General features: G+C 34.9%; 1 protein-coding gene across 5 annotated transcripts in view; it reads left to right on the top strand.

The window, feature by feature from the left end:
- Nucleotides 1-18,425, top strand: part of LOC117342816 (tripeptidyl-peptidase 2-like) — a 36,780-nt gene extending 18,355 nt beyond the window's left edge. The window contains exons 17-30 of one of the 5 annotated variants that reach the window (XR_004535903.1): nucleotides 332-486; nucleotides 959-1,075; nucleotides 1,298-1,398; nucleotides 3,435-3,534; nucleotides 3,644-3,781; nucleotides 4,735-4,976; nucleotides 5,259-5,337; nucleotides 5,931-6,079; nucleotides 6,711-6,810; nucleotides 7,476-7,606; nucleotides 8,443-8,659; nucleotides 11,764-11,883; nucleotides 12,464-17,550; nucleotides 17,875-18,425. Coding sequence is in view for 1 of the 5 variants with exons in the window: in XM_033905075.1 (XP_033760966.1) it covers nucleotides 332-486; nucleotides 959-1,075; nucleotides 1,298-1,398; nucleotides 3,435-3,534; nucleotides 3,644-3,781; nucleotides 4,735-4,976; nucleotides 5,259-5,337; nucleotides 5,931-6,079; nucleotides 6,711-6,810; nucleotides 7,476-7,606; nucleotides 8,443-8,659; nucleotides 11,764-11,883; nucleotides 12,464-12,553 (1,739 nt within the window). In the remaining 4 variants the exon portion in view is untranslated. Of the gene's footprint in view, nucleotides 1-331; nucleotides 487-958; nucleotides 1,076-1,297; nucleotides 1,399-3,434; nucleotides 3,535-3,643; nucleotides 3,782-4,734; nucleotides 4,977-5,258; nucleotides 5,338-5,930; nucleotides 6,080-6,710; nucleotides 6,811-7,475; nucleotides 7,607-8,442; nucleotides 8,660-11,763; nucleotides 11,884-12,463 lie in introns of all 5 variants that reach the window. The other 4 variants (XR_004535902.1, XR_004535901.1, XR_004535900.1 and 1 more) reach the window with 4 other exon arrangements.
- The last annotated feature ends 3,236 nt before the right edge of the window (nucleotides 18,426-21,661 follow it).

Raw genomic sequence — 21,661 nt, 5'->3', positions numbered from 1 at the left:
CTGTACACAGTATTTGCATGTGAAATAAGACTTGGCAAGGTTTCCCTTTGATTCAAGGCGATGTTATTGTGGTAGAAACAGGTCACACAACTCATGATTTTTGGATATGGAATTTATTTCACACTCGTATGTTATTTTCTAAAAGTTACAAAAGACACTCGCTAAAGCTTGTGTCTTTTGTAACTTTAAAAAAATAACTTTCTTGAGTGAAATAAATTCCATATCCAACAACCACTCGTTGTGTAAACTTTATTTATCCAACAGTCATTCTGATTTTAAAATCATTTTTAACTTGAATGTAACACATTAATATGAACTTAATCTTTTTTAGTTTTGAATGTGAAGTCATTGGACAAAGACAAAAATTGCAGAATGCTATTGCATGGCATGCAAGTTGTTCAACAGTATCAATACAAGAAATTTGAATTTGAGAAATTTGTTACAATATCCAGTCAAGGGCAGACAACTCAAGCATTTCAAGTTGTTGTAAGTAAACTTTGATATCTTATTCCTAACAAAGTCAATGTAAGTTTTTCATACGGTGTAATTGATAAGTTTCAGAAATAATGAAATAATGTTCAGTACAATAAGATAAATATCAAATATATAACTCATCTTCACCTGACATGTTCATGTGTTGTAAGTGGCAGAGCAGTTAAATATTTCCTGTCTCTGAGACTACTGGCAGTATTAGAGAATTATTAAGATGAAAATACATCTTGACATTTTGAAGGCTGACTTTACACTTTTCTCCCATTGCCGAATAGTTGACAAGGCACAGTCATTGCACACTTTGCTGACAAATTAAAGAAAACACTTTACTTATTGAAAGCTCACAAACACAGTTTTCAATTAACTTTGGTGTTTGTGATGTGTAGTTGTCATCTATATTATAAGAACAATATTTTGATAATTGATTTGTAAACATACTCAATAACTTAATTAATTTCCTCCACAGGATAACAGCACATTAGAAATGTGTATAGCTAAATGGTGGGCTAACCTCGGGGACGTGACTCTTAATTACAAAATAACATTCCACGGAGTCACTTTGGACAACGCAAGACCTACTATGGTAAGTGATCTGAGTGTGAAATTAAAGTTAAAATCATATGGTGAATATTAATTATTCTATAAGAGCACTTTATAAAGTAATTGTTACTATCAACATTTTTTCTGTCATGAAATGTCCTAAACTCTGAGATAAAAGTTACAGCTAACGTAATTTCACAATATTAAGATAAGTTCGTTAATAAAATTATGGGGCTCTACAGTTGTTAATTGTTTTTATTTTCAGCAAGGTGCTGAAGGTATTACGAGGTTCAATGTTCGTGCCTTGCTGAAAAATGAGGACATATCTCCTTCCATCACTCTCAAGTCTCTGGTACAACCCATCAGGTATAGTATACAATGTACTCGGGTCAAATCACACAGAAAAATGTTGTACAAAGTATTTTTCACCAGATAAAAAGAACTTCAGAGTTGAATTAAATCTAACAATCACTGTTGAAATCCTACTATAGAATAAAAATTCACTTTAAATTAATACCTGCATTAAGCCTATAGGGCCAGTTCACATTAGGTGAGTGTGCTATTGCAGGACAATGAAATGTCATTTCTCATCACTCCTGTTGATCTTTATTTAATATTGGGAGGCATGGATCGTATTATTGATAGATAAATTGGTAGGCATGGATCGTATTATCGATAGATAAATTGGTTGGCTTGGGTTGACATATTGATAGTTAAAATGGTAGACATGGATCGACTTATTGATAGATAAATTGGTAGGCATGGATTGAGATAAATTGGTAGGCATGGATTGACTTATTGATAGATAAATTGGTAGGTGTTGATCGACTTATTGATAAATATATTGGTAGGCTTGGATCGACTTATTGATAGATAAATTGGTAGGCATGGATTGACTTATTGATAGATAAATTGGTAAGCATGGATCGACTTATTGATATATGTTGGTAGGCTTGGATCGACTTATTGATAAATAAATTGGTAGGCATGGATTGACTTATTGATAGATAAATTGATAGGCATGGATCGACTTATTGATAGATAAATTGGTAGGCATGGATCGACTTACTGATAGATAAATTGGTAGGCCTGGATCGACTTATAAAGATAGATAAATTAGTAGGCATGGATTGACTTATTGATAGATAAATTGATAGGCATGGATTGACTTACTGATAGATAAATTGGTAGGCATGGATCGACTTATAAAGATAGATAAATTAGTAGGCATGGATTGACTTATTGATAGATAAATTGGTAGGCATGGATCGACTTATAAAGATAGATAAATTGGTAGGCATGGATTGACTTATTGATAGATAAATTGATAGGCCTGGATTGACTTATTGATAGATAAATTGGTAGGCCTGGATCGACTTATAAAGATAGATAAATTAGTAGGCATGGATCGACTTATTGATAGATAAATTGGTAGGCATGGATCGACTTATAAAGAAAGATAAATTGGTAGGCCTGGATTGACTTATTGATAGATAAATTGATAGGCCTGGATTGACTTATTGATAGATAAATTGGTAGGCCTGGATCGACTTATTGATAGATAAATTGATAGGCATGGATCGACTTATTGATAGATAAATTGGTAGGCATGGATCGACTTATTGATAAATATGTTGGTAGGCATGGATCGACTTATTGATAAATATATTGGTAAGCATGGATCGACTTATTGATAGATAAATTGGTAGGCTTGGATTGACTTATTGATAAATAAATTGATAGGCATGGATCGACTTATTGATAGATATGTTGGTAGGCATGGATCGACTTATTGATAGATACATTGGTAGGCATGGATCGACTTATTGATAGATAAATTGATAGGCTTTGATTGACTTATTGATAGATATGTTGGTAGGCATGGATTGACATATTGATAGATAAATTAGTAGGCATGGATTGACTTATTGATAGATAAATTGGTAGGCATGGATCGACTTATAAAGAAAGATAAATTGGTAGGCATGGATTGACTTATTGATAGATAAATTGATAGGCCTGGATCGACTTATTGATAGATAAATTGGTAGGCCTGGATCGACTTATTGATAGATAAATTGGTAGGCATGGATCGACTTATTGATAGATAAATTGGTAGACATGGATCGACTTATTGATAGATAAATTGGTAAGCATGGATCGACTTATTGATAGATAAATTGGTAGGCTTGGATTGACTTATTGATAGATAAATTGGTAGGCATGGATTGACTTATTGATAGATAAATTGGTAGGCATGGATCGACTTATTGATAGATAAATTGATAGGCTTTGATTGACTTATTGATAGATATGTTGGTAGGCATGGATTGACATATTGATAGATAAATTGGTAGGCATGGATTGACTTATTGATAGATAAATATGGTATTTGTTAACAGACCTACAGAACACAAGATGAAATGCCTGTTTGGGCCCAGAGATACCCTGCCAGGAGACAGACAGATATATGGTATCGAGCTCACATACAACTTCCACATTGTAAGTTAATAATTTAAATATTATTCAAGGTGTACATTAAAGACAATTCTTTTTTATCATATTTTTTTCCTGTATAGATGAAAACTCACATTCTATGTTTCTCACACAGGACAAGAACATTGAAGTGATGCCTGAGTGTTCAATGCTGAGTGAACTGCTGTATGAGTCGGACTATGAGAGCCAGTTTTGGATGATATTCGACGCCAATAAACAGTGCATGGGATCTGGAGATGCCTATCCACATCAGGTACTTTTGGAGTGCAGATGTTGTCAGATTGTTAGGCCCCTGTCATGAAATGGGGAGGGAATATATTACTACCCATGTCCGTTCCGTCCCGTCATGATGCAATGTAACTAGCTAATCAGGAACTGCTGAGGTTTCGGGTGTCAAGTGGCAGTGAGAGCATTTATGTTTTACTGTAACACAGACATTTTCTAGTTTCTGTTTGTTTGGTTTTAATACTAAGATTGAAGCATGTTCACTGTCTTATTGGTGATTAATTCAGTATCGACATTCCTACTGAATTTGAATTATAATTGTATTTAATGTACATGTATTCAAAATTGAAGATAAGGATAATATATCTTTTTTATTCACCTTCTTTATAAATACCCATCAAAATTCAACTGGTTATTACAATAAGGTATTGCCCATCTTGTCTGGAGACCTCTCTTAGTTCTACATAGATCATATATTATGTGTATATTGTGAATGGCAGTTTAGTTTGATAAGCCCCTAAAAATTTCATTGGAGTATTATCAATATGTTGTGACATGGTCTGTCTGCCATGAACCACTTCTGTCCAGAGATTACCTCTCATGTTGTCATTGATCTCCTTTGTCAGCTTTATAATCATGATATGAAAATGTTATTTGCAGTGACATTTTGTTTAAAAAGGATAATTTTTAAAACAGTTTTTGCCATTTGCTTATTTCAATGATTGGAGTTGTCTGGATAGATCTCTGTTTTCAACCAATCTCTTTAAAACTTGGAAGACTTATAGTCCTGGTATGTTATGATTGTGGTTTCCTGTCAGAATGGCATTAATTTATTACTTGTCCATTTTTGAAAGAGTTGTAATTGCTATTTTTGATAAGTTTGTTTACATATTAATATTTTTCAACTTTATTTTACTTTGACAATATAAAATGAGTGAGAGAAAGGATCATCTCCAATATATTCTGTTTTATTTTTTACAGTATAATGTGAAGCTCGACAAGGGAGATTATACGTTGGTGATGCTGATCCGCCAGGAGAAACGAGACTTACTGGAGAAGATGAAGGATGCCGTCCTACTGCTGCATCACAAACTTCCCAGCTCTGTATCATTGGATATCCATGGAACATGGCAAAAAGCCTTTACTGGCAAGAAGCTGAACTCATTTACACTACAACAGAACCAGATTTGTCCTCTATTTGTCACCCCAACAGCAACAGACAAGTAAGTATCTAGGGCTGTAACATATAAACAAAATCACCAGCCAATGTTCCAACTGAACACAGTAGTCATTTCTGGAATAAAACCTCTGTATGATCAAATTTTTCATTTCATATTGTAGTTTATTTTATAAACATTATCTAAATTTTGAAATAATTAATATGAACTGTTGATATGGTTATCCAAAAAAGGCACCATACCATCTAATTGGTTAAAAATTATTAATACAATTAATCATATGATATGATATAAATAATCTAGGTGTTTCTTTGTTCTGTTTTAAAGACTTCCAAAGGCAGCCAAAGCAGGTTGTTTCTTGACAGGAACCATCACATTGCTGAAAGATGACCTACTTAGTAAAGCTGTGAGTAACACACACTATAACCACCTTTTGGTTATCAATAATTTATCTAATGTTCATTCTAGTATACAGTGGATAATTTTATATTCTTTTTTCAATAATACAGAACATTCAAGTATACACTGTATAAGAATGAACATTAAATCAGAAGATGATATTTAAAAACAGAGCACAAATGTACGATAGATTTAATTATTATTGCTTTGTAATTTACTGGATATGGATATAGAGGCTTTCAGCCTGCGTCCATAATGTTTCCTAATAAATCCTAATGAATAGAGAGCTAACAAGGGATAAGGAAAAACAACAATATGAGAAAAAGTCCAAATAATCATGATAAATAAACAAAATCTGCTCTAAAAGTATTATTGATTGTATAGAAAAATTTGTTTTTAGTAGGTTTTTTTTAAAATCAGTACACTCTTAAATAATATTAAATGTAAAAAGGAAATCATTGCTTCATTAATTTTGACTGTCGGATTACATAATGTCCATTTGAAATTTTATTGATATGCACTATTTCCAATGAGTGTATCTTTTAGATAAGTTCTGAATGTTGCGAAATAACTAATATTTGATATCTATTGTTGTCACAGAGTTCTCTGCCATTCCGCTATGCACTGACCGAATCTCCAAGGAAAGTAAAGAATGGCGGAAAAGAGAAGGGAGATAAAGCTAAAGAGAAAACAAAAGAAGAGGAGTATGCTGAGGCTATTAGGGACATGAAGATTAACTGGATACCAAAGTAAGACAAAGAATCAACACACTTATTGAGAAATTACATTATATATGTTTTTCAAAACAGCAATTACTCACTACCCTTGAGTGTAAATGGTAATTCAATATTTCACATCAAAATATTTTCAGTTGTATCGTCTGTTCTTACATCCTTTGCATTGTTATCTGTTAGGTATATTTTCTAAGTCTTGCTATTACAAAAACACTTTATAAATTAAACAGACATGGTCATCGTAGGTCTAATGTAAAAACAACCAACCAATGACACAACATGACATATACAGTCAACCAATGACAGCCTACGTATGTACTAACTTGGCCTATAGTGTATAGTGCCCCCCCCCCCCCCCCCCCAGGACATTTTAAAGTGCTTCTGACAGCATTAGAGGATTACTAAGAGTACATGTGGATAAGCAGCTGTTGATATGATAAGTTAAAGAGACTTTGTCATATATACAGTGGATCAAACTTAAAATATTTTCTTTTGGAAGTAGAAGCAGGATCCGCTGTTACAGTATTACCTAGAAATGGAGCATAAATAATCAGTCATATGAAAATTTACAAAGTGAGCTACAAACAACTGACCTAACAGTAGTCTAACAATATACATATTTTAATAACAATATATTTGATTACAGAATGGATTTGGATCACATCCTGTTTGAGGAGGTGAGACATGATAACCCTGACCACCTGCCCCTGTACATGGCCAGACTTCAGGCCCTCGACAGCAGTAAGGTAGGTACATTTACAGAATGTTGTGTAAATCCCTGTTAGATTGATGTAATAACTATTATAGTAATAAGACATTTAATATGATAAAAACAGGGTGGATATATGAAGAAAGAAATAATTGATAGGCATTTGAAGCTTGTTTATTAACTACATTTTTTATTGTATTTTGAAGTATCTTTATTCTTTACTATTATGGGGATGTTGTCCTGAAATAATGATACATACATGTACATGTTTATTTATCTAGAAAATGTATTCGTCTACTATTACCAGTTTAAGGAATACATTTATAAAAAGGTAGAATGTCAAGATATATTATATTGATATATCAATAAAGGATACAGCCAATAGTATAAAATTGCTAATCACAAGTTTGATGTTATGCAAAAAACTTTTTGTGTGTGCTTTCTTTCGTGGTTTGGAACTTTCATATTATTTTGTGCGTACAAACTTTCGTGGTTAGCCAATGCAACAATATTTGTTGTATTAATGTATTTGTGGTTCCAAAGCAACCACAAAAAAGGCAAACTAATGTTTATACTCAACAAACGTTACACAGAACTAGATCATCAAGACAAGAAGTCACTGGATACAGTGGGTCACTAAGGCAGGTCACTAAGGCAGGTGTGATTGTACATGTATTTATTTCAATTTATTTCCTTTGACAGGAAAGGTCTAAGAAATTGGGAGCCATAATTGACTTATCCAAGTTTATTATCTCCAAAATTGACCAAGTGGCCCTCTCCAGCTATTATGGTATGAAGAGTGACACCCGGCCAGATGCCAATACCATCAAAATGTAAGTGTCGGATAATACAGGGTACAGACCTTTTTGTGAAACTATGTTTCCAAATCTAATTTCATTTTGTGAGATGTACCCGGTAAATTATTGTGTTGTATATTTACAATGAAATGATTCAATACCAGTTTATATCTGTATTATAATTAACACAGCATGTGTTTCCAGTGTGTATGATACAGATTAACTTCACTCTTTCATTGCTCTGTCTTTACTGAACAATTAGAAAATCTCTTGGTGTAGTAGAACAGACAGTATATTTTGTAGCTAATTAATTTTCTATGCATTTTAAATATATACTTATATGTGAAAAGAAAATTGATTCATGAAAATTATGCAATTTAATATGATTGAAATATATTTAGAGGTGACTTTGGATAGTGAAGAAAACTACTGATTTCCTGTTTCTGAGTAGTGTACTATTGATAAATTATCAACTGATTCCTAACTGATGGTGACGGAACAGTTACATTTTAATATTAAGTTAACTACAGGTGTACAAATTTATCAGAATATCATTACTGTGTAGTCTTATTCTCTCACATATCAGATAGTATGTATTAAGATTTGTTACATATTTAATATTACATAACAGTGAAAGTAAATAAAACCAATTCTATATTCAAAACAATGATCATCTATCTTTACAAAAAAGGATAATTATACAGACATTCTGAACAATAATTGTTTATATATCATGCATTTAATATTGACCATATACAAGACGAGCTATATGCTCATTATGTTAACAAGAATAAATTAAGTCTACCATTATTATTTTTATTTAAAGCACTTCCATATCAGTAATTTGATAGCTGTTCTGTTATTCCCCACAGTGAGATGGATAAAGAGAAAGAGATACTGATAGAAGCAATGGTGAAGATGGGCTGTGCCCAGGCTGACATCCTGCTGGAGCAGGGGCAGACAACTGTGGAGCACACTCAGTCAGAGGAGGAGGGTGAACAGTTTGTCGAGCTGCCTACTGTTACAGAGAAGGATCTGGAGGATACTCTATCTGAGATACAGAAGTGGGCAGATCTCACAGATGCAAAGGTTAGAATGATCAATGTTCTCTCTGAATAGGTTTAAATGATCATAGGAAAGTGTTCAGTATCTGATTGAGATTGATTAGCATCTTACTTAATAATATTAATAAATAATTTATTTGGTACCATGAATACTTAAGATATACAGTATAACTCCTTTATAACGCCACCCGTTATAGCGCCAAACTCACTTATCGCCACACATTTAGAAAAAACAGATTTCTCTCCACGTTAATACACCCGTTTTAGCGCCAAACGCGCTTATCACCATCCGCCACACAGTTTTCAAGACAAATGTTCAATTTCCCTTACCGCACCTCCGATAGGTCCGCCAGGTAATTTCACTTGGCTAAAAATAGAATTGTGTTTACAGCCGATCAGCAGTTAAAATCATGTGTTATCGAGTGAGACGTTGTTCACACCCTGCACACTCATTTACCTTTAAATGTAATCAGTGGTCAGTCTATTGTCCATGCATTTCATAACTCATTTTTACCATGGCTTCTCTCAAGAGAAAACGTACTGCGTTAGATATTGACAAATAATCTCAAATAATCAAATATGCCGAGTCTCATCCAACGGCTACGCAACAAAGTATTTCCAATCATTTTTCCACCATATGGGATATTACCATGAAACAACGAACTGTCGGTGATATTTTGAACGATAAAGCCAAAATATTGAATTCTGAAAGTGATTTAGGATCGCCAGCTCGTAAGTGTCATCGTTCTGCTCATCATGTTGATTTGGAATCGGCACTGTATGTGTGGTTTACTAACGCCCGAGCACAAAACATTCCAATATCGGACGATATTTTAAAAACAAAAGCACAGAAATTTGGAGAGGAACTTGGAATTCAAATTTTCCATTATTCTAACGGCTGGCTTAACCGGTTCAAAACACGACATAAAATTTCATCTCAGGTTATTTCAGGAGAAAGTGCCGGTATCCCAACTGCCCTCATTGATGAAGGCAGGAAAAAAGCTGCAGATGTTATAAAAAATTACAAACCCAAGGATGTGCTTAATATTGACGAAGCGGGTCTATTTTACCGATTACTTCCAGACAGATCACTAAAGACATCTGATTGTACGAAAGGCATTAAAAGATCGTATTACTGTGGCACTATGTTGTAACTGATGGAAGTGAAAAAATAAAACCGATGGTGATCGGGAAATCGAACAACCCAAGGTGTTTTAAAAATTTTAATGTGAACTTGTATGTAAACTACACATCCAACAAAAAAGCCTGGATGACATCGGCCCTCTTTCACGATTGGTTGGTGAATTTCAACACATCTATGAAGCGTCAACGTAGAAATGTGCTGTTGATAATGGATAATGCCCCAAGCCACATTATTCCCAAACTTTCTAATGTGAAAATCCACTTTTTACCCCCAACGACTACCAGCCATTTACAGCCTCTGGACTCCGGTATAATCCAGAGTTTTAAAAAAACATTATCGGAAACAACAATTGATACACCTTGTCGACTGCATAGACAGAAAGGAAGCACCAGTTTTACTATTAAACACTGCCATCAGATTTGTAAAAAATGCCTGGGATTACGTGACCCCTCAGACAATCATTATTGTTGGTATCACAGCGGTTTAGTCACGCGCAACGATGAAGCAAGTGAATGTCAATCACTTGAGGTCCCGGATGTAGAACTTGGGAATTTATTAAACACTGTGCAAGATGACCTGGACTTAGATCCAGAATTATGTCTTACAGTAAGACAATTTGTGGACATGGACAAACATTTACAACCAACAGAGGTCATTCCTGAAAATGAAATCGTGAAATCGGTAACTGAAACTAATGACAGTGACTCGGACGACGAACGACAGGAAACACAAATGACCCCGCCCCCAACATTCACGGAAGCAAAGCGTGCTATAAAAAATGTAATCAAATTTTTAGAATACCAAACGAGTACTGTATCAAGTGACATAGACAAATGTGTATCTATCCAAAACAAAATAAATAATATTTCACAGTGTTCTGCAAAACAGAAAACAATGTACGACTTTTTGAACATGTATAATATTTACAGTGACATGATCGTTGTTATTGTCGACGTCGGACTCCTAGCCGTGAATAATTTTGACTGATTTTACTGATGTGTTTGATGCAATCAATCTATTTCTACATATATTTAAAATGTCAAATTGTATGATAATAAAAACATATTTTGTATATACTTTGCGAATTTTTAACATCATTTCTACAATATAAAAGGTACACGTTGATCCAACAATGCCTTCTTAAAACATGTCTGGCCTATCTCATTATTGGATCAAATTCGTTATTTCGCAAAACTCGATATAACGCCAAAATCTCCCAGAACAAAATATTGACCATATACAAGACGAGCTATATGCTCATTATGTTAACAAGAATAAATTAAGTCTACCATTATTATTTTTATTTAAAGCACTTCCATATCAGTAATTTGATAGCTGTTCTGTTATTCCCCACAGTGAGATGGATAAAGAGAAAGAGATACTGATAGAAGCAATGGTGAAGATGGGCTGTGCCCAGGCTGACATCCTGCTGGAGCAGGGGCAGACAACTGTGGAGCACACTCAGTCAGAGGAGGAGGGTGAACAGTTTGTCGAGCTGCCTACTGTTACAGAGAAGGATCTGGAGGATACTCTATCTGAGATACAGAAGTGGGCAGATCTCACAGATGCAAAGGTTAGAATGATCAATGTTCTCTCTGAATAGGTTTAAATGGTCATAGGAAAGTATCTGTTAAGTATCTGATTGAGATTGAATAGCATCTTACTTAATAAGATTAATAAATAATTTATTTGGTACCATGAATAATTATTGTATTGTTATTATTAAATATAGGAAATTATCAGTGGTTGTAATTTTTAGAATTATTTTTTCAAATAAATTGTGAGTTCAAAAAAGTGATCTATTTATTGTAAAAAAAAAATTATATACTGTAGAATGGATTCACAATATTGAATTGTAATATCTAGCAGAAATGTGAATTTATTATTTTCTTTCAAACTTGTACATTGTTATGCAAAATATAAAATGTTTTGAAATCTGAGAAGTCTGCATATGCTTATTGACAAATTATCATATATTTTTTCAGGTCTCCACGTTCTCAGTTCGTCATGCAATTTATCACAAGCAATATGGTCGTGCCTTGAAAATGCTGCTCAAACAAACAGAGGATAAAAATATGAAGGAAACTGATAAAAAATGTATTGAGGTATGTGTAACTGAAATTTATATCATAGAATCAGATAATAACATTCACTTAAAAACTATATGTTGTATTACATTTGCTTATAAAACTTGAACTTATATTATTTAAAGTAATTCTTTTAATGTTTTGATAAAATTAACTATGAGTGAAGGAAGCACACAGGTTGTCTCAATGATATTGTAGAAGCTGATTTGGAGATATTTGAGATTTTATTCAGGTTAAAGTTTGTATTGTACCCCAGGTTGTTCGAAGGAAATAGTGGATAGTACACACACTATTTACCTGGCAACCAGTTTCCTCCCATATAAGGTTTTGATAATTTATTGATCCTGACTTAAAACAAGAGGCAGAAAGGGCTGTGAAGTAATCATGTAAGTAGTAGTATCTTCACTCAGTGTTACATCTTGCCTCATACAGGGTTTATGTATTTTTAGACTGCACCTTGTATTGTAAATATTTTAATGACACAGGAAAAATAAATCACCATAAAATTAACTTTTCACTTTAATCTTAAAAAATAAGTAACATGTGATAATAGATTTGTATGTTAGAATGACTAACCTAGGTTATGTATGTTTTTCAGATGTACACTTCCCTAGGCTGGGATCACTGTGTCCGCCACTTCAGCAACTGGCTACTTGTCAAGTATCCTGCCAACTATCGTCTGTTTTGATAAAATTATTCTTTAGACGTCATCAATTAAAACCTCAGCTTTGAGAGCAGTTTGAGGCTGGTATTCACAACACCTGTGTTTAAGTGTGGTCTTACAATTAGTTTCTAGGAAACTTCATCGATACCTTGATGTTTCACAATTTGATATTCGTGAGGAGGTTTTAGGGCAAGTCTTTTTGTAGAATTTTAGATATCTAGTTAACAAAATACTTAAAATGTATCAAAAGAAGACAATTACTATTTTCTACGCCCTATCTAATTGTAATATGGTTTGTGCTGCTAATGATTTATCTCTTATATTTAAATTTGTATGTACATTGTCATAATTGAATTATTTCATAATTAGTACATCTGAAGGTTTTCAATCTCCACATCTTTAATATGGATACTTTTTTTTAATGAACATGATATATGTTGACACAATGTATTTTTATCCTGGTATTGGTAAACCATTTTTATAATGTTCACAGGTGAGCGATACAGGCCCCATGGGCCTCTAGTTATAATGTTCACTATAGACAACTTCTGTTAGGAGACTATCACTTTTACAAGATTTCTTGAAATATTGAAAAAAATTACACAACTGTGTTCCCAAGGAGTCATGTTTGAACAAGCATTATGAAATTATCAGACTTCTTAATGGATTCTACTGTAGTCGTATTAATGGGAAATAATATCAATTAACAAAGTTAAATTAAAAAAATTCACAAGATGAAAACTGTAACAGTAGTGGGAGTAATCATGTAGACCATAACTATTCTGTGTGATACTCTTGTTTTCATAGTCAGGGATTTTTTCCTGTCAAATAATGCGTTAAATATATGTAAGGCCTGGAAAAAGGAAACAGATGATCATCTAATACTACTTTTTTTTTAAAAACCTGTCACCAATCTCTTCGGTAATGTGGGACCAATTTTGTTATTGAATACTGTCACATATCTACTAGAGTGAATGGAGAAATGTAACACATGAGTATTATAAGAGAACATCCGGCTGTTACAAGGAAACATCTTAGTGACATAATAGAACGAGCGACTGAGTTTTTCATTACACTTTTTTTCTTGGTTGATCTAAACATTGTGTTTCCTCCTCAGGTAAGGATATGTTAGATATAGAAAAAATAAATGTGTTCAAGTGGTCAGACTATCATTGCATTATTTTGTGATTTAAAAAAAAAATGGTGATATTTTAATACATCAATTATTATAATTCTTTTTTTTTTATGTATTTCATCGAAGTTGAATAATATCAGTACATTAGGTCATGCAATAGACTGCCAAACTGTCTATAGACATCAAGGGCTGTTCCAGTAAAACATATCCAATGGAGGAATCGAGAGACAGTAAAATTCTATATACATATGTATGGTGGATGCTGGAGAAAATCTAGCCTATTATATATTGCTGTTTGAATTAAATCACCTCTATTTGTGGTCGCTGTTTCACAAACCTGGAGTCCTCCAGTTGGGGAAGATATTTTACTGAAATGGCCCGTAATTAAAAGGTTTACCCAGCTTCAGCATCTATATGATTCTAGATCTGTCGTGTCCTAGTAATAGACCTAGCTAGTAGTTTTGATAAATGGCTGTATTGCTATTGTTGTGATATTGAAAGATTCTCGTACGAGATTGATTTTAAATGTAGTAGCCATAATTGTTTGTGTTGATCTGGATTTTCATTTTGACACAATTAGTTTTTATTATTAAGGATTTTAGAACGGTCTGGATTACAGTGCGGATAAACTATGTATAATTTACATTGATCAAAGGGTATGGATTTGTGTTGCTGTATATGTTTTTGTTGTCAGATTAATGTAGTTTTGTATTTGTCAAAGAATTTCTCTTGTAAATAATTAATAGTTGCCTTATCTACCATCATCTGGTCTCTGTGTTGTAAAAAAAACCAGTTACTGTATGTAACATTTGTAAATTATACTTCAATTAAATCAATTAAAGATATTAAGCCTCAATTTATTTAACTTTGAAATATCCTAGCACAATTTTCAGTTAATAGTTGCTTGGAAGATTCTTGGTGTATTTTCAATAATGATTATTAAAGTCTGCAGTTTAGCACTTTAATACACATACAAGGAGGTTTTCAGTATTTCAATTGTAGACTTATACACACATGTATATTGTTGATTTGAATTTGGTTATGACTTCTCAATATCTATAATTAATACCAATATCACTTCTTGTTTGATATCTTGTTGCATGCTTTACTGATGATTGGTAAGGCAGGGATTTCATTTGTCTAGTCAAACAAATGTTACATTTTATATATTTTAGTTAAGGATCTTAGTTCGGAATATTAATCATTTCCGTTCAATACAACTTTTTGTTTGTATGAAAATGATATTAAATGTTAATATAAAGGACTAACAAGAAAGGGCAGAGATATTTCTGCATTCAGTGAACACATTTTTTCATTATTCTTTAAAAAGAAAAAAAAGAGAGAATAATACTTGCTACAAACTTTAACATCAAAACTGAAAAAAAAGATATTTGATAGCAAAATGCATCAGGTAATATTAAGGTAAAGTTAACACTGCACACAATACACAAAGAATATTGAGGCAAAGTTAACACTGAGCTAAATACATTAGGTTTATTGAGGTGAAGTTCGCTCTGAGTCAAATACTACAGGTATATTGAGATGAAGTTAACGCCGAGCTAAATACATCAGGTCTATTGAGGCGAAGTTAAGGTTGAGCCAAATAAGTCAGGTTTTTTGAAGCGAAGTTAACACCGAGTTAAATATATCATGTCTATTGAGGCGAAGTTTGCTCTGAGCCATAATACATAAGTTAATTTAGGTGGAATTAACACTGAGCCATAATACATAAGTTAATTTAGGTGGAGTTAACACTGAGCCAAATACATCAGGTCTATTGAGGCGAAGTTAATACTGAGCTAAATACATCAGGTCTATTGAGGTAAAGTTCGCTCTGAGTCAAAAACACCAGGTATATTGAGGTGAAGTTAACACTGAGCCAAATATCACTAAGCCAAACAAGTCAGGTTTTTGGAGGCGAAGTTATCACTGAGCAATATACATCAGGTTAAATGAGGCGAAGTTAACACTGCGTTAAATACATCAGGCTTATTGAGGTGAAGTTAACACTGAGCCAAATACATCAGGCTTATTGAGGTGAAGTTGACACTGAGCCAAATACATTAGGCTTATTGAGGCGAAGTAAACACTGCGCCAAATATATCAGGCTTAATGAGACAAAGTATATTGAGGCGACGTTAACATTAAACAAAACTGTTGCAAGGGCAGCAATAAGGTATGGGTGGATGTTTCCCCATACACAATAACTGTAGATATATTATTATTTTGATGTGTTTATCATGCCCCCTCAATAATCTAGATCTTACCTTATGTATATCTATATGTGTTTGTAATTCATGTGTATAAATCAGTAATGAAGGGAAAGTCAGAATTTCATTATGTAGTCAAACATAACGAATTATTCCAATGAATATTTCTTTTAGTTAGTAAGAAACCCATATGTTTTATCAAGACAAGACTTGTTCGGCATGATGAAGGTGTATAATGTACTTGTTATTTTCTGTATGAGGACTAACAACAAGCTAAATGAAATTTTAACCGATGTCTTGAATGTAGATATAACGTATGCATGCTTGTCAAGAACGACACTGGACAATTCTTTAACCATCGAGTTGTCTGTTTTAAAGATAGAAGTGGAGTATAGTTGTATTTATTTTTAAAAAATGAAGAAAATTACTCGGCACCATACAATTTACTAGTCATGTCAAGCATGTTAGGAATCCCATATCAGATTTTTAAAAACTATTCAAACATCAGAAACCTTCATATTAAATCATAAGCTGTTCATATTTAGATGTTAGAATGATTTAACACCAAAGCTGGTCTCGAAACGTATAACCGGCAAATAGTATTTTAAAATCAGTAAAATAGTAATACAACACTGCCAGAAAATACCACCAGAAAACCCACAAGATACACTAAGTGAATCTTTAGTGGATGTATATAATGCATAATTACACGACTTCATGACAGATGCAATGATTATTAATCTTAAAGGATTAATTCATTACTGATATTTCAATACACGATTATCCTCTTAATGAGGTTTACATTTATAAACATTCGTGTAAAATTTGGCATATGGCAGCATATTTCCACTGCTTTAGGTGATGATGATTAGTTTGTGTAATGAAAATTGACAGGCATAAGTATTTTTGTTTTTGTATACTGAAAGCTGTTGATCTTTCTGCATTTTGATATGTATATTGACACGGATTACACTTATAAAATGTAGACTTGCGCTGGTATAGTAAGAAATGCCCTATCAACATTATTGGTTTACACGTGTCCGGGTTACAAAGAAATGTATGTGTAATATGTGTCACTGATTATTTACACAAGTTGTATTCGATAGTCACAGGCGTCTACTTCTGGTATGTATAAAAAAAAGAAAAAAATATTTCCCCTACTCCTATTTCATCAACCAGAGTAGGAGTAGGGGCTAATAAGTTTTCTACTGATACTAACCAGAAGCAGACGCCTGTGGTATAATTCACAGAAAGGTGGAGAAGTTACAGGATCGTGTCGGGTAGTTACAGGATCGTGTCGGGTAGTTACAGGATCGTGTCGGGTAGCTACAGCTGTAGTGTAGTTACAGGATCGTGTCGGGTAGCTACAGCTGTAGTAACAGGATCTTGTCGGGTAGTTACAGGATCGTGTCGGGTAGCTACAGCTGTAGTTACAGAATCGTGTCGGGTAGCTACAGCTGTAGTGTAGTTACAGGATTGTGTCGGGTAGCTACAGATGTAGTTACAGGATCGTGTCGGGTAGATATAGCTGTAGTTACAGGTCGTGTCGGGTAGATATAGCTGTAGTTACAGGATCGTGTCGGGTAGCTACAACTGTAGAGTAGTTACAGGATCGTGTCGGGTAGCTACAGCTGTAGTTACAGGATCGTGTCGGGTAGCTACAGCTGTAGTTACAGGTCGTGTCGGGTATCTACAGCTGTAGAGTAGTTACAGGATTGTGTCGGGTATCTACAGCTGTAGGGTAGTTACAGGATCGTGTCGGGTATATACAGCTGTAGAGTAGTTACAGGTGTCGGGTAGATACAGCTGTAGATTAGTTACAGGATCGTGTAGGGTAGCTACAACTAGAGTAATTACAGGATCGTGTCGGGTAGCTACAACTGTAGATTAGTTACATGATCGTGTTGGGTAGCTGTAGTGTTGTTACATGATCGTGTCGGGTAGCTACAGCTGTAGAGTAGTTACAGGATCGTGTCAGGTAGCTACATCTGTAGTTACAGGATCGTGTCGGGTAGCTACAGCTGTAGTGTAGTTACAGGATCGTGTCGGGTAGCTACAGCTGTAGAGTAGTTACAGGATCGTGGCGGGTATCTACAGCTGTAGTGTAGTTACAGGATCGTGTCGGGTAGCTACAGCTGAAGATTAGTTACAGGATCGTGTTGGGTAGCTACAGCTGTAGAGTAGTTACAGGATCGTGGCGGGTATCTACAGCTGTAGTTACAGGTCGTGTCGGTAATCTACAGCTGTAGAGTAGTTACAGGATCGTGGCGGGTAGCTACACCTGTAGTTACAGGATCGTGGCGGGTAGCTACAGCTGTAGTTACAGGATCGTGGCGGGTAGCTACAGCTGTAGTTACAGGTCGTGTCGGGTATCTACAGCTGTAGTGTAGTTACAGGATCGTGGGGGTAGTTACAGCTGTAACATATATGTGTTGTTTATGGTTGTAAATTATGCATGTCATGTATGTGATACACATGGATGTGTGAACACCGTGAAAAGTGAAATGTATGTGCAATTTTCGAAGAAAAATACCAAGTATATTACAACATCTTTTTGGGGTTCTGTTATTATTTTTTATCAATTGACTTTAGTCTTATTTACATGTATATAGTTTATATCATCTTATATAGCACAGTGATGGACCCTACTTATGGGTAATTTTACTTTTGTACTATTCAGCAAAGGTTTGTGGTTCTCGGTCTGTGCTGTCGTGATTGTGTCCTTTGCCGAGATACTTTACCTTCATTGCTCTGGTTGACATGCGATGGACTCTCATATATGATATTCAGCGAGGTAGTCACCAACTACTACAATGAGGCCCCGCCTCAACATGACACTGGCCGTTCACGGAGTCATAAACCCAGCAAACACATATTTCGCAATAAACGTTTGGGATGCTGTTGTATTTATCAAGTATCTCGATGTGTTTTTGTCTTGCTGCGACAATAGAGCGAGACGAATACACAAGAAGGTCATACGCCTTGGTTATCAGCAGAATAGCATTCACTCGAATCTTATCAAGCAGACCCAGACATAAAGTTGTTACATAATACTAGCCATACCGCTGTTCAAATGTCCTGTCCGATCGTAACTTCATGACTGGTTCGTCCGTTGTCAGTATAATGTGACCGGGTGGGGTGTGCTGTTGGGTGTCTTCGGCAGTATGCTTCAGTGAGGTAGCACTATAAATCGGCAAAAGTTCCGGCCTATCACAAGGAGACTTAACACGAACATACCGCAGGCATGCATGTCGCACGCATGGGAGGCCGTCCTTAAATGACCTTAGCTGTTAATAGGACGTTAAACAAAATAAACCAAACCAACCCAAACCAAACTTCATGCAAGTGCAGTCTGCTATTCGTGTAAAAACTTTTTTTTTACGCCGAGACATTTATTTGCCGACAACATAAAAATCTTTTAGATGGTTTGGTTTGGCATACGGGTTTTAGTCTCCTTTTAAGGCAGTTGTTGTGTTCAGGCGACGTGAGGAGACTGTATCCCCATTAGATGTGTTTTGTTATATCCATCCGGTACGTCCACAGGGCCGGAGAGCTCCCTGGGACGGACATGGGTGCGGCTAGGTGGCCTTCTCGGTCCGATGTTGAAATCCATATGAATCTTTTAAGATAATCTCCGAACCAGAAAAAAAACACTCGTTAAGAAAGATTGGGATGTAATGGGGAAATGGAGCTATGAGTGGATTACTAAGGTGCACACAAGAAAAAAGTAAATATATGTGTTGCACCATCTGGGGAATCGAAGAATGAAATGTTCAAATCGTACAGTATAGGTACAAACATGGGTTAAGAAAAAGGACGCTGGAGTCGTGGTGGGACAAACCATTCACTTCGATGATCACATGAAAGACAACTCTGTGCTTGCCTTTATTGGAGACTTCTCCAATTTTAGACTGCATCTCCAAATGTCTTGTGAGGAGACAGATGAAATACACTAGAGCAGTATATGGTAAAAATAATATATAATAAAATTAGAAGAGTGCAGCGGCCTAGACTGTCTAGATAGATTAGGAGATTAAATATGCCAACATTAGCATACAAGCGACATAGAATAGAAAAGTACAAGATAGTACACAGAATTTATGATAGAGAAGCATTTATTTTTGTTCAGCTTTGAGGATGAGCAATTTGTCAGAAATAGTACAAGTAAAAAAAATCCCATTTCAATGACATCACGGATAAGAAACTAAAGTACATTTTTCATACAGTAAAAAGATACAAAATATATATCAAATTGTAAAACTAGATATGAATTAACCGCTAAGATTATACACTGTATATAATTATACCCCCGCAACGAAGTTAGGGGGCCGGGGTATACTGGAATCAGGTTGTCCGTCCGGCCGTCCGGCCGTCCGTCTGTCTGTAGACACATTTTGTCCGGACAACTCCTCAACCGAAGGGCCGATTCCAATGAAACTTCACACAAATATTAATGATCATGTGTAGATGTGCATGCCGCTTTATTTTTCTCAAAACACCTTATGGTTGCTATGGCAACTGGTCACTATAAACAGGTTTTCCGATAAGAACCATAACTTTAAGTTTGTCTGGACAACTCCTCCTAAACCGAAGGGCCGATTTCAATGAAACTTCGCACAAATATAGAGGACCATGTGTAGATGTGTATGCCACTTTCTTTTTCTCAAAATTAGGGTTGCTATGGCAACTGGTCACTATGAACAGGTTTTGCGATAAGAACCTTAACTTTAAGATTGCCTCCTAAACCAAATGGCCGATTCCAATGAAACTTCATACAAATATAGAGGACCATGTGTAGATGTGCATGCCACTTTCTTTTTCTCAAAATTTTGGTTGCTATGGCAACTGGTCACTATTAACAGGTTTTCCGATAAGAACCATAACTTTAAGTTTGCTGCCTAAGCCGAAGGGCTGATTTCAATGAAACTTCGCACAAATATAGAGGAATATGTGAAGATGTGCATGCCACTTTCTTTTTCTCAAAATTATGGTTGCTATGGCAACTGGTCACTATAAACAGGTTTTCCGCTAAGAACCATAACTTTAAGTTTGTCCGGACAACTCCTCCTAAACCGAAGGGCCGATTTCAATGAAACTTCACACAAATATAGAGAACCATGTGTAGATGTGCATGCCACTTTCTTTTTCTCAAAATTATTGCACCATTGACTCGTGCAGATTGCGGGGGTATTAGTCAGCCATCCTGGCGACAGTTCTAGTTAATAACAGTTTTATTTACAAAAATTACATTAGACCGATAACACCAAATGTATGTTAATAGTATCATTAGCACAAAGTAAGGACGAAAATGTGCTACCTTATCGGCCGTTTACTATCAGTATTGGATTTTACCAGGTAACAGATGGGGACTCTCCAATCATATTACTGAAATTGTCATTTGCCTGTTAAACTAATGAGATTCACTACTAGTATCACATACCGACTTTTGTACGGAGTGATTTGCTGACATGCAGCTTTCGCCTAACGGATATCTGTACGGAATCCAACAACACCATACAGGTAAGTATACTTTTGTGACTGTCACTAATATGCTATCACCGACAGTATGATGTCAAATTAGCCTGTTATAGTCCCATTTAATGAATATATATCACAACATATACTTTTAATAACACTTATGTATGTATAGGACTAGATTCCATATGCATTATGTAAAGCCATGTTTTAATGAATGTGGTTTTGCGATGTTTCTCGCAAGTTTTCTCCAAAAAAAAAAACTCGATAGGTTGACAAAATACATAGGTACAGGATAACACACGTGAAGGT

Source organism: Pecten maximus, chromosome 14 (assembly GCF_902652985.1).
Source record: "Pecten maximus chromosome 14, xPecMax1.1, whole genome shotgun sequence".
NCBI classification, from domain to species: domain Eukaryota; kingdom Metazoa; phylum Mollusca; class Bivalvia; order Pectinida; family Pectinidae; genus Pecten; species Pecten maximus.
Note: the sequence above shows the minus strand (reverse complement) of the source record. Positions and strands in the feature narration are given on the sequence as shown.